Source organism: Apostichopus japonicus, chromosome 23, assembly GCF_037975245.1.
Source record: "Apostichopus japonicus isolate 1M-3 chromosome 23, ASM3797524v1, whole genome shotgun sequence".
Taxonomy (NCBI): domain Eukaryota; kingdom Metazoa; phylum Echinodermata; class Holothuroidea; order Aspidochirotida; family Stichopodidae; genus Apostichopus; species Apostichopus japonicus.
In genome coordinates, this window is record NC_092583.1 from 12,441,264 (window position 1) to 12,453,900 (window position 12,637).

A 12,637-nucleotide genomic window follows, 5' to 3' on the forward strand; every position below is an offset into this window, starting at 1 on the left:
TGCGACATTCCTTCACGGTCGACTTGTTTACTGTAAGAAGTATTAACCGTTTTTTCTCAGGAAAGCTTGATAGTCTGAAGTTATTATAACATGTGCTTTTAGTATACTGCCAAAAGAGTAAGTTGTTGTATTTGTATTGATATTTTATGTAGAAGTAACGGAAAATTTAGTATGTTTAGTTTCGTCTAATTGCACGTTTTTTTTCTGTCCAATGTAGTGCAGGGTTCACTTGCGCGAATTCAAATTATTCTGTTTATGTATATGTATATGCATCGATTCGTAGATTATGATGTTTTTTTTTGACATTTATTTGTAATTCAAGCATATCTGTTTAGTAGCAAAGTTAAAAGGTAAAGATTAATTAATTTTCTCTTTTTGATCCTAGATTGAATGAAACTCATTGACGTAAATAATAGCGAAGTGATTATTCGCAGGGCAGCCCGGCGAATAACGTACACAGACACCTTATTCGCAGGGCTGTGACGATTTTGAAAATAGGTTTATTATTAGATTTTGCTATTGATACCAGTCAGTTTAGGGGCCTTGAAAAAGCCAACCTTTTGGGCCCAAATAGTCTTAGCCACTTCATAAGCTAATTTTTGGAACCCCAGCAATTCAATTTTAAAGCTTTATTTTAAGGGAGCTTATCTTGGGATTCCCCAAAAGCCGATATTGCCTGAAAGCCAATATGGTCAAGGGTGTGACACCCCCCCCCCCCTCCCACACCTTTACATGCAAATGAGCAGTCACTCTGCAAAAACAAAGGTGAAAATGAGGGATGACATTTTTTATGTTGGCGGTACTAATGCTAGACTGGTTCAATCTTAAGGCCCTAGGCTCCCAAAACCAATCCTTACAGCATTAAGATAGGAATCCCAAAGGCCAATAAATTCCTCAAAATATAGAGGCTCCCAATTAAGACTCTCAAAAAGATAGCTGGTGCTCAAAAGCAAACTCGAATAGCCCCAAAAGTTAAGGAGCCCGTTAACCCAGTCTAAGGCTGCCCTGTGAATAAGGTGTATGTGTCTGGCTATTCGCAGGGCAGCCCTGTAAATAAGATGCTTGTGTCTGGCTATTCACAGGGCTGCCCTGCGAATAAGGTGTATGTGTCTGGCTATTCGCAGGGCTGCCCTGTGAATAAGATACTTGTGTCCGGCTATTCGCAGGGCTGCCCTGTGAATAAGGTGTATGTGTCTGGCTATTCGCAGGGCTGCCCTGCGAATAAGCCCCACCAAATAATAGATCAGATGATACAGTTTAACGCAGTTGCTAAAACTCTGGGTATTCTCTAGTCTTCGCCGGTCCATTATATACTTTAGTACTACTAGTAAGACTAAATCAAAACGACCGAAAGACAAACTTAGTGTAACAAAGTACTGATTCTCCTCTAGCCTAGGTCTAAACAGGCTTGTTATGTGAGCAAGCAAAATAACAACTAAAAACGATTAGGCCTATAAATAAGTTGGCTCAGTGCATTTCTGTTTCTAAAATTTTATATTTTTAAAGATCATAAAAACAAACAAAGATTTAGCCCATGTTTTATTATCTCTGTATTCTGGGCATTTGATTCTGGTTGCAATGGTGATGACACTCTCGTTCAAATTTTCAGCTTTATACAGTCTGCTTCAAACTTTGGGATTGTTTTTTGAGACTATAGTGGAAGCAAATCTCACATAACTTTGTGGTGACAACTTTATTTAATTTTTTTTCAAATGATGAATACTTTGCTGTTTCTTTTTTCCAGCAGGAATTGAAAAGCCAAATATCTAAGTCAAGTGTGAGGTTTCCTGTGATGTACGACACCAGTGTGGAGGCAACAACAGAAGAGGAGAACTGTGTTATATATGGCTTAAAGACATGTTTTAAGATGATATATTGGTACCCTACGCAGAACAAAAGAGTTTATCCAAGAGTCCAAAAAGCAAAGGAACAAGTACCATAGAGAAAAAAGATGGAAGAGTGAGTTTAACTATTGTACCCAACTGTTTAATGATATTAAAGATACTTTTCATAACCTGTTTAAAAAAAAAAACAGTCTAGTATATCATTTACATGCAAGCTTCATAAGTTTGGTCAAATTTTCACTGATCTGTAGAGCGGGAGTCCAGAGGGTTTGGTTAGCTGGGAAGGTAACCAATTGCCTTGTACATCACAATGTTCACAATGCATTCCTGTATATGAAACCTGACGACTGGCAAACCGACTGTGGTGGATGTGGCTGGGAGAGCAATTTTAAAGTCACCTAATAGCTAACCTAGATCAGCTTTCATGGTAACCACATCAAAGGTAAGAACAATGTGTCAGGTATGGCCCCAAGAGCAACAAATGACCATCGCCAGTTATTATTGGTGGTGGGGTACCCCTGCCAGTGATCAACAATTGACCCCTCACGGCTGACCTAGGTCAGCTCATGAGGTAACCACTTGAAACCTACTGGAAAATGTTGGTTAGGACTTCAGATACAAGGGATGGGCATTGCCAGTAATTTTTATTGGTGGGGTACCCCTGTCAGTAGACCCCCAATATGCCCATCCCCTCATTGACCTAGGTGAGCTCATGATTTGACCAGTTGAAACCTACAGGAAAATGATAGGTATCACTTCATATGTAAGGATGGGCATTTCTAGTATTTTATATTGGTGGGCCACCACTGCCAGAGTCCGCCCATCCCTTACATATAGAATCCTGTCAATCATTTTCCAGTAGTTTTCAACTGGTTAAATCATGAGCTGACCTAGATCAATGAGGGGGGGGGGGCATTTTGGGGGTCTACTGGCAGGGGTACCCCACTAATATAAATTACTGGAAATGCCCATCCCTTACATATAGAGTCCTGCCAATCATTTTACAGTAGTTTTCAACTGGTTACCTCATGAGCTAATCTAGGTCAATGGGGGATGGGCATTTTGGGGGTCTACTGGCAGGGTTACCCCACCAATGTAAATGACTGGAAATGGCCATCCCTTACATATGAAGTGATACCTATCATTTTCCTGTAGGTTTCAACTGGTCAAATCATGAGCTCACCTAGGTCAATGAGGGGATGGGCATATTGGGGGTCTACTGGCAGGGGTACCCCACCACCAATAATTACTGGCAATGGCCATTTGTTGCTCTTGGGGCCATACCTGACACATTGTACTTACTTTGATGTGTTACCATGAAAACTGATCTAGGTTACTGTAGCTATCAGGTGACTTTAAAATTGCTCTCCCAGCCACACCCACCACAGTCGGTTTGCCAGTCGTCTGGTTTCATATACAGGAATGCACTGTGAACATTGTGATGTACAAGGCAATTGGTTACCTTCCCAGCTAACCAAACCCTCTGGGCTCCCGGTCTATTGGGATCATTATTAACATGATTAACATAATTATTAAGCTTTGAAAAATAACTTGGTGTTATGCTGTGCAAAGCTAATAATTATTTGGTAAAGCTGCTATTCCTGACTTATAATTTGAGGGACCTAGATTTAAATGTATACCTCCCAATATGTTATAAAATTATAATGTAAATGTATGTTTATGATAATGTGAGTTATCATGTGCTATACCTGTATCTGTGCTTACACGTATATCATATTTTCTGTTCACAGGTCAATAATGGTGCAGATTTTGGCTTCCTGAAGACAAGTGGGAGGCCATTTGTAGTTAAGAGAAACACTCTTTGTTCGTGAAGACTTAACTGGTGTCGATTTGGGGTACCACTTTAAAACGAAAGTCATGAGGAACCCTTGCCCAAGATTCAACTTTGCATTATTGTGCAGTGCTATACTTTTGCGATTCATGTTTGATCCATTAACTTGTCTTAACTTTGTTGGAATAAAATCAGATTTTCAGATTTTTGTTCACAGTGATTTCTTCTCTATCTGTCGAAAGTCAGCCTTTGTAGACATCAGAAGTTTTATCAGAAATAAATACTGCCAACGTACACATTATTTGTGTTTCTTCTGCTCTCTTTTCTTTCAGTGATGCTAGTCAGTGAAACTAGTCGGGTTTAATTCTTTCAGTGATTCTAGTCAGTGCAACTAGTCAGTCGATACCGACTAAGAAAGGTTAGTCGGGAGAGGCACCATCCTGACTAATGTAAAACCTGCTATAAACTAGTCGGTGGCTCATATAAATTAGTCGGTAAAGACCGACTAATGTCACCAACTAATGTAACTGACTAATATACATTTACCGACTAAGAAATTGTTGATCGACTAAGCTGACGGACTAAGATGACCGACTAAGAAATCCAACTGACTAAGGAATAAATTAGTCGGTGTAGCAACTGACTAAGGCTGTTAGTCGGGAGAGGCACCAGATGGACTAACGTTATGTTAGTCGGTGAACCAATTTAAGTTTTCAGTGTAGTACAGCAGTTACTCTAAAAAGACACGGTGAAATGTTAAATTTGTTACTAGTATATAGTAATACCACCAAGTGTACAGAAATCTCACACAAGATCTAGGTGCAATCTCGAGCCTGAGGAAAAATAAAAATTGACTCTTGCACGGTTAATCCAACTCGAGAAAAGATGGTGAGAATTAAGGACTGTCCAGAAATTTTTAATAGGCACATTGAATAGGAAAAACAAAAATCTTTCATAGCCTCTATTGAGGAGCCTTTCACTCGCGGCAGAGATTTAACATATTTTAATAGCAACATATCTTGAAAAGGTAGAGCATCGATAAAAAAGCATTACCGTCACTCAAATTTTACTTTTTTGGTTGAACTATGACCTTCAAGACTAATGTTCTGTCCAAAAGTCACCCCCTGGAGAAATGGTCCCTACTCCTTTTCTCCCTTACTTTGAAATTCTTTTGTTATCATCGTGCCACTGGTCTAGTCTCCCATGGACTGCTGACGCGATGAATGAAGTAACTCCTCTGCCATGATGTTTCTTGACGTTATGTGTACGATAAGGGCATAACATGTGGTAGTAACGGTTGACCTATACTATCTGAACAGTGGATTGTTGTATAGGCTATATTTATATGCTAATATGGGCTATATACTTTGATGTAGCCAATACCTGAATTGCGTAAAAAAAAAACTTGTGTAGACGATTTGATGGTGAAAACAATCGATAGAAAGAAATTATTTGCTTGTACACACAAGGAATGGACAGGAAATTAATTCTGCAACCAAGGTTGCAGTTTCTTTCTTATTATAGTAAACAAACTTGGCCTATTCAATAAAAGGTTTGCAAACCATAGATTTTCATGATTCCGAATTAATCGCATAGGTCGAAAAACATATATATCCCATCCCAAAAGATGTCATAAGAATTCTGCAGGCATTAAAGGCTACATATTTCTGTTATAACCTGGATAGCGCCTACTGTCCCTAAAATAGCAAACAGGTCCCAGTCTGTTCACTTCTTGGCGGAGAACCGAACTTGAAGTTGTTTACGAATTTTAGGTCATGGAGCAACTGCGCGACGTACAAAACAATTAACCTTCCCTATAGACATCAACATGTTAGATTTGCGAAGTCGTGTATTTGCACAGTTATCTGAGACAAATTCATTAATATATTCATGTAGGAGATTTTTTAAGCAATCTCACCCAATAAACATCGCTAGAATGTTTTAAAAAATGTTATTAAAGATCGCAGGTCTGATAAAAAAACGTTTTCCATATCGATCTCTGCTTAAGCTTTGCACACTACACATCATCCAAATTGCTTTACCAAGTAGGAACCAGCATAACAGCTTAGGAAATCGTAACCTGCCTGAGCGAGTGAAGAACAGGGGAACATCTTCTTAGATATGTTACCAGGATACAGATCTGTCATGAAAGACATTCATTAAATAAATCAACTTTGTTTTCCATTATAAGTATTGAATTAACATCGATACTTTGATTGCACTCGGTATATTCAGGATATGTTAAAAGAAAGTTTAGAATTTATAAGCATATACGTCCCGACCACCAGAGGATACAAATTATTTACCTTATTTTAAGACAAAATAAGATGGTTTATAAGAGGCGTCGATAGCCACGAACAATTGTGTCACCTTCGACTAACAACCTTTACCAAGGGCTGCACAGTTATTTCCTAGGCCAGACCTAGAATGATTGATTATATCAGAATGTAATGTATATATGTTGTTTGGACCTATTCATGAGGTCTTTAACAAAAACATCTACAAAGGTTGAGGCTGATTCCTTTCGAGCACTGAAACATTCAGTTGTCATGCTTACTTGGTAGAGGTGCTGGTTTAGATTAGTGGGTTGAACAACTACTGGACTAGCATAGGCCTTATGGTAGACCCTATACAGCATGAATAAAGACAACAACTTTGCTAAAGCTCATCATTATGAATGATACATGCTACATATGCTTATTAAGTTTTATTCTGATGCTCTCAGATTTTTTTAAGAGACATTTTGGGCTGTAACAAACATGTTTAAATTTCAACATATGGTCGAGTCATATATACCATCATTGACAAAACTTGAATCACAATATAAAGCTGCCAAAAGACAATTTTCTCTTTTTTGTAAAAACTAAAGGTAATCAGCTGGAGAGGGATTCAGCTGTCAAAATGGCTAAAAGTTTAAAGTACAATGATAATTGGAAAAGTGCATTGATTTCAGTATAGGCTATATAATGTAAAGCCTATATAGTATACGATATGCTCTGAAAGTAGCACTACACCATGTTCACTAACAACATGATACCGCCTCTAATTCCTCAAAAAATTATGCGTTTCTAGTGATTTTGCATGATGATGAAGGCTACTATTATCCATTTTGCAAAGAAATCATTGATAGTCAGGCAAAGTCAAATGATGCCATATCAGTCAATCATAAACAAGAATGAAAATAAATGATAAATATATGATAAAAAGGGGTTCTAAAAACGAATCAGATTACATTTGGAGGGGCATCAGTGAAGAATTCACAGCAAAGCTAATACAGAGAAATATTAACCATAAACCCACCACCATGCACAATAAATAAAACACATTCAAAACAGTGGGCACTGTGTCATTAATAATGGAAGGTTTAATCTTTGAATGCAGTTACATTGAGTTCAAATTTCTATTCCTGTAAGCATGGATATTTAAGCCCCACCGTAAAATTTCCTGAAACAGAGTCAGATGCAATTGCATTGATTGCGCCTTCAACTTCGAACAAGAGCATGGGATTTCGAAAACCATTCGTAACAGTTTCCACGTTGACTGATGTCGCGCAGTGTTCTTTGTTAGTCGATCCCCATATCAGACACATGTTTCCGAGGTTCTCGTTGATATCAGGTTTTAGTTGTTCTGCCAAGGCACAGAAGTCATTCTTTGTTCGATGACAATCACAGTAGTCGAAGTCTGGTTTTATGAGGCCCGATTGGTAATCCATGGTGAGATACTCATCAAATTCTTGATGTACAATGTCTGGCGGAGGGACGCATGAGTCATGAAGACGTTGGAAGGTAAGCTTCAGTACGTCACTTCCGTTACGCATTTCCAATTTACCTTCATCAAGTAGGATCTCGTCTACAGGGAGGTAATTAAACATCAAGTTCGGCTTTGGAAAATCTCCCCGACTCCGTTCATAAAATACTGAAAGAGCTAAGGAATGGAATGGAAGGTGACTTTGTGTGCTAGTGAGAAATGGGATGGATACGCTGAACTCAATACCGTAGAAGAGGGGGTTGTGTGGGTCCATCCCATATTCAAAATCAGTGAAAGTGACGGGGCCGAAGTCGAAGTACATTGCGTGTTGGTCCTCCTTGATTAAACCCGGAAATATTGGAGAGTCCGGAAGGAACAACCTAGGACCTGTCAAGAATTGAAAATATGAATGTTAGAGAGTATTTTGCAAATTATAGAAGGAAGTCGTGTTAAGCATTAAGAAATAACTGGAAATGGAGAAACAAGTTGGTGGGCGGGTGGGGTGGGGTGGGTTGGGCGAAAGAGGAGTGTAGTTCCATTATGAGGACCCGTTGACAAGTTCCACTATTAGATTTATTTAAAATGGAATTCAAAATACGACTTCCCATATCACCTATGTGTGAGCTTTACTTATGACTTGTTCACAGCAGCCTCCATATATCCTCCTTTCTTCGCAATAGAATAAATCCTTGACCGTTACTTTTCTTTCTTCTTTTTTATTCTTTTTGAATCGTCAATGAAGTCAATACGAGTAACAAGAAGAGTTCTTTAATTGAACATGCTACATGAATATCTGTAAATAAAATAGGAAAACTTGCGATACACAATGCTTTTTAAGTTTCACCTTATCTCACTGAGAAGGTATTCATGTTTTGGCATGTTTGAGTTGAACTATACTTTTTTTTTTAGAAAAGTGTGAGAGACATACTTTGCGGTCAGCGTCTTAACAGAGTTTATGTGTTGATGACCAGCACTGTACATTTAAACAGTATATTGTGATCGCCGATTGGAAGATGGTGTGTCCCTTTCGCTTGCCGATAAATTCAGTTTGAATTTGTTGCAAGAAATTGTAAAATGGATTAAATGGAAGGTAAGCAGACTTTCCTCAAGTTGTGAATGGAAACCGAAAATTGTATTTCATATTCAGAAATGATTCAGGCTTATGTCTAATCTCGAGACATATGCCAGATCACATACTTTAATATAATGAGCCCTTGTATCACATCACACACACAATGTCCCGCTCATTGTGATGTCTCACAAACCGTCATACCTTGCATTCTTTAACATCTCAAAAACATTTGTTTGTGTTTGCTTACTTCATAAAATAAAAAGTTCTAGTTCACGTCGCACCAGAAATGAGTATATCAATTAGCAATCGTAAAAAAGAAAAATCTCAATGTACGAACAGTTCGAAATAATCTTTTAATTAGTATAACTATTAAATAATCATTTTATTGATTTGTTGGGCCGTATAAATTGTTTCTCTTCCTTCATTACCACTTCAAATTGCATATATAATTCAAACCAAATCAGTAAGGGGGACATTGGTTTTAATGCCACAATCAAGCGATTAACTGTAGCTAAATATTACTATATATTACTAATATTGGAGCTGCACACAATGGTTTTCTTCGTCTGTGAAGTTTTACAACTTTCTGTAATTTCGTAACAAAAAAATTCTCAATGTACGAACAGTTCGAAATATTTTTTTTTAGCTCAGGAGACTTCGGTCCGTTGCCTGTCAAAATGTAAAATGTCCATCAAGTTAGTAAACATATATAAGTATATCCACCAAACTATTGTAATATAAGTGACTTTCTCAAAGTATCGCCTTCAAGAAATTTTGCATAAAAGTCAGGTAATGGCCACTCATCTAGCTGCTATAAGCCTACCCTCAAACACCCGATACTCATAGCTAGTACAGTAACTATATACTGTTCATGTTCCACAACCGTGCATCAGAAACGACTGTGCTGTGTTCTTAACACGGTAACATGTGTTACAGGTGGCACAGTAATTACTGCAAGTTTTTTCTTACTTCTAATTTACAAAATTCAAAATTTAAAATTGAATTTAAGAATAATTAATTGAATTTTTTTTTTTAATTACCTCAAATTTTCACCCATCGGACTCGTAGTTCAACGTGTAACAGCTTTGCAGTAATTAATGTGCCACCTGTAAAACATGTTACCGTGTTGAGAACACAGAGCAGTAGTTACTGATGCACGGTTGTGGAACATGAACAGTAATTACTGTACTAGCTATGAGTATCCCTCAAACCATCTCTCATAAACGAGATATTCAAGACTGCTAAATAAAGTCTCCTAAATCTCTGCAAATATATTTTATGGTTAGAAATCTTGTAAAACACATTTGAAAAAAGTCTAAAAATTCGATATTTAAACCACCTGGTTGCGTTTCATAATCCTACCACTAAAGTGTAGGGTGACTTTAAGTTGTAGAACTTTACAATAAAAATAATAATTGATAGTAATCGAGGTTGTACGTGCTTCTATAACACTTTTAAGTTTTCAGAAATAACCATCGGACATATAATGAAGCTTAACACTTACAGTAAAAATATTCAGTAAGTTCCTCAGATACAACAAAAAACGTTATATCAGAACACTATGTAAGAAGTTTATTGTCTCAAAAATAAACGTTTTTAATGCATTACTAATTTTTCACAGAAAAATTGTTTTGAATAGCATCCAAGGATGTTCTGTTGTCGTTCAAATTAAGCTCATAGACCATGTTTTTGTCGAGATATGAGAATTTATCCAGCAATGTAGTAATATTAAGATGTAAGAGCCTTTACAAATTAGGCGGTATCATATATGTTTAAAGAATAGTGTCATGGGGGAAAACCAGAATAACTCTGGAAATTTTACTTCCAATATGTATCCTATATCAAGACTAAGATTCTGCCTTAAGAAATCCTTCATTCAAATTACTGGAAAATATCTTTTCCACTTACTCTGACAGTCTCCATTCTGATCGTGCCACTGGTCCAGTCGATCCTGGACAACTTTTCTGCTAACAGGGATGAAAAAGCCAACACCTTCCCAACGAGCACGAGCAACAGTTATCTCCTCGGCACTGCTTGTTTGCTCAAGTAGGATCGTTAAACAGATAAAATAGCAAAAAACTTTCAAAATTCTATTCTCCATGATGTCGGATATACCGTTTAGAGTATTTGGTAATAACTATTCTGAATAGTGAAATGTAAAAACCTCTTTAGTTAATATGTAGAAGCTGTATATTACTTATATATATACTTATTGATTTATCCACATTTAACTAACGAAAACAGTTTGTGATATTGCCGGTCAGTCTTCAATCAAGCAGTTTAGATTCCTTTTTTTATTAATATAATTATCAAATACTCATTTTATTGATTTGTTGGACCGTATAAAATATTTGTTCTTCTTTCATACGATTTTTCCACTTCAACTTGGATATTTATTCCAAAAACAAAGCAGTTAAGGAGGGACATTGTTTTGATGGGCTCAACCAAGCGATTAACTGTAGCTTAATATTACCATATGCTAATAATATAGGAGCCACACAGTGGTTTTCTTCGTTTGTGAAGTTTACAACTTTCTTTAATTGATTTTCAGTACATATGCTTGGATGATTTCATTGTCAAAAGTGACAGAGAGAAAACTGTAGATGCTGGGTTACAACAGGAGATGGAATAGTAGTTAATACTGAATGGAATATCTAAACGTGTTTATTAAACATGAAATGAAAACCGTATGTCATTTATGAACATTAAACGTTCAGGATTTTAAATGATACTCGATGATCGGCGAAAGGATCAGCAATAAATTGAATGGTTAGATTTATTAATATTATTATACCATTGCTGTCGCCGAATGGATAAAGGCGGAGGCATTTGAAGCAATGTAAGTGTAAGTTGTAATACATAAGCCCTTCCGGGCTTCTCCCATATTTGTGGTCATTTATGCGTCGTAAAAATAACTGCTGCTTTTTATATCACATTATGATTATGATTATTATTATTGTGATTATTATTATTATGATTATTATTATTATGATTATTATTATTATTATTATTATTATTATTATTATTATGATTATTATTATTATTATTATTATTATTATTATTATTATTATTATTATTATTATTTTTATTATTATTATTATTATTATTATTATTATTATTATCATTATTACTATTATTATTATTATTATTATTATTATTATTATTATTAATATCATATAATATATATAATTTATCATTCCGCCCCCCCCCCCCCCGCTTCGCAAGTCAGAAAACCCCTTTTTCATTTCCAAATGAGAAAAAAATCTCATTTGGAGCACCAAATTGCATCTAAGGCCTGGTGAAAATACAAAATTAAGTTTACAAAATGGAGTGGGTGTTGAAGTGTGCTATATTGCACCAAATTGCATCTAAGGCTACCTGGAAATGCAAAAAATTTCAAAGGGGAGGGGGAAACCCCATCCCCTTAGACCCCTCCCCCAGGCCGGCCATCAGTCTTCAGCCCCCCCCCCCACTCAAAAGTACCTTCCTTCGCCACTGGGTGGGGGGTGGTGGTAATGGTGATGGTGATAGTGATGGTGATGGTGATGATGATGATGATGCAGATGATGTGTTTTAGGATCAAGGATCTGACTGAAATTAAAGAATTTGGAGGCTGTAGGGGTGGGAGGAGGTATTTCCGTAGTACAGTAGTTACTCTAAAAAGACACGGTGAAATGTTAAATTTGTTATTAGTATATAGTAATAAATAAATTCTTAATTTTATTTAGATTAAATTCAAATCAAACTCGCGCGGGTTTTACAGCATACCCCACCCCCTCCTATATCATGGTTGGCATATTTATGATCCATGGCTTGCACGGCGTTGTCAAATTTCGTTATAGAATATACTTCTCAATATCATCCTCATCTCGCAATCTGTATGACGAGAATTCACCCTCCATATGCTTTGCTCTACAATAATGAATTGTCAGTAAAGTCAATGTGAGTATAACAACCATACCGGAAGCCATGTCAGTTTACGGGAATCAGCCCCCCCCCCCTGTAGACTAATATGCCTTGCCCCCCCCCCCACCGCATTTATACCACCACCAAGTGTACAGAAATCTCACACAAGATCTAGGTGCAATGTCGAGCCTGAGGAAAAATAAAAATTTTAGTCCAACTCGAGAAAAGACGGTGAGAATTAAGGACTGTCTAGAAATGAAAGAAATTGGAGGCTGG

General features: G+C 36.9%; 1 protein-coding gene across 1 annotated transcript; it reads right to left on the reverse strand.

Moving 5' to 3' along the window:
* Positions 1-6,937: 6,937 nt before the first annotated feature.
* On the reverse strand, positions 6,938-10,556 carry LOC139964973 (uncharacterized). The gene is made up of 2 exons (XM_071967091.1): positions 10,364-10,556; positions 6,938-7,770 (listed from the first exon to the last, which is right to left on the reverse strand). Exons 1-2 carry the CDS (start codon positions 10,554-10,556, stop codon positions 7,037-7,039), a joined length of 927 nt encoding a protein of 308 aa, XP_071823192.1. The 3' UTR covers positions 6,938-7,036.
* Positions 10,557-12,637: the final 2,081 nt, after the last annotated feature.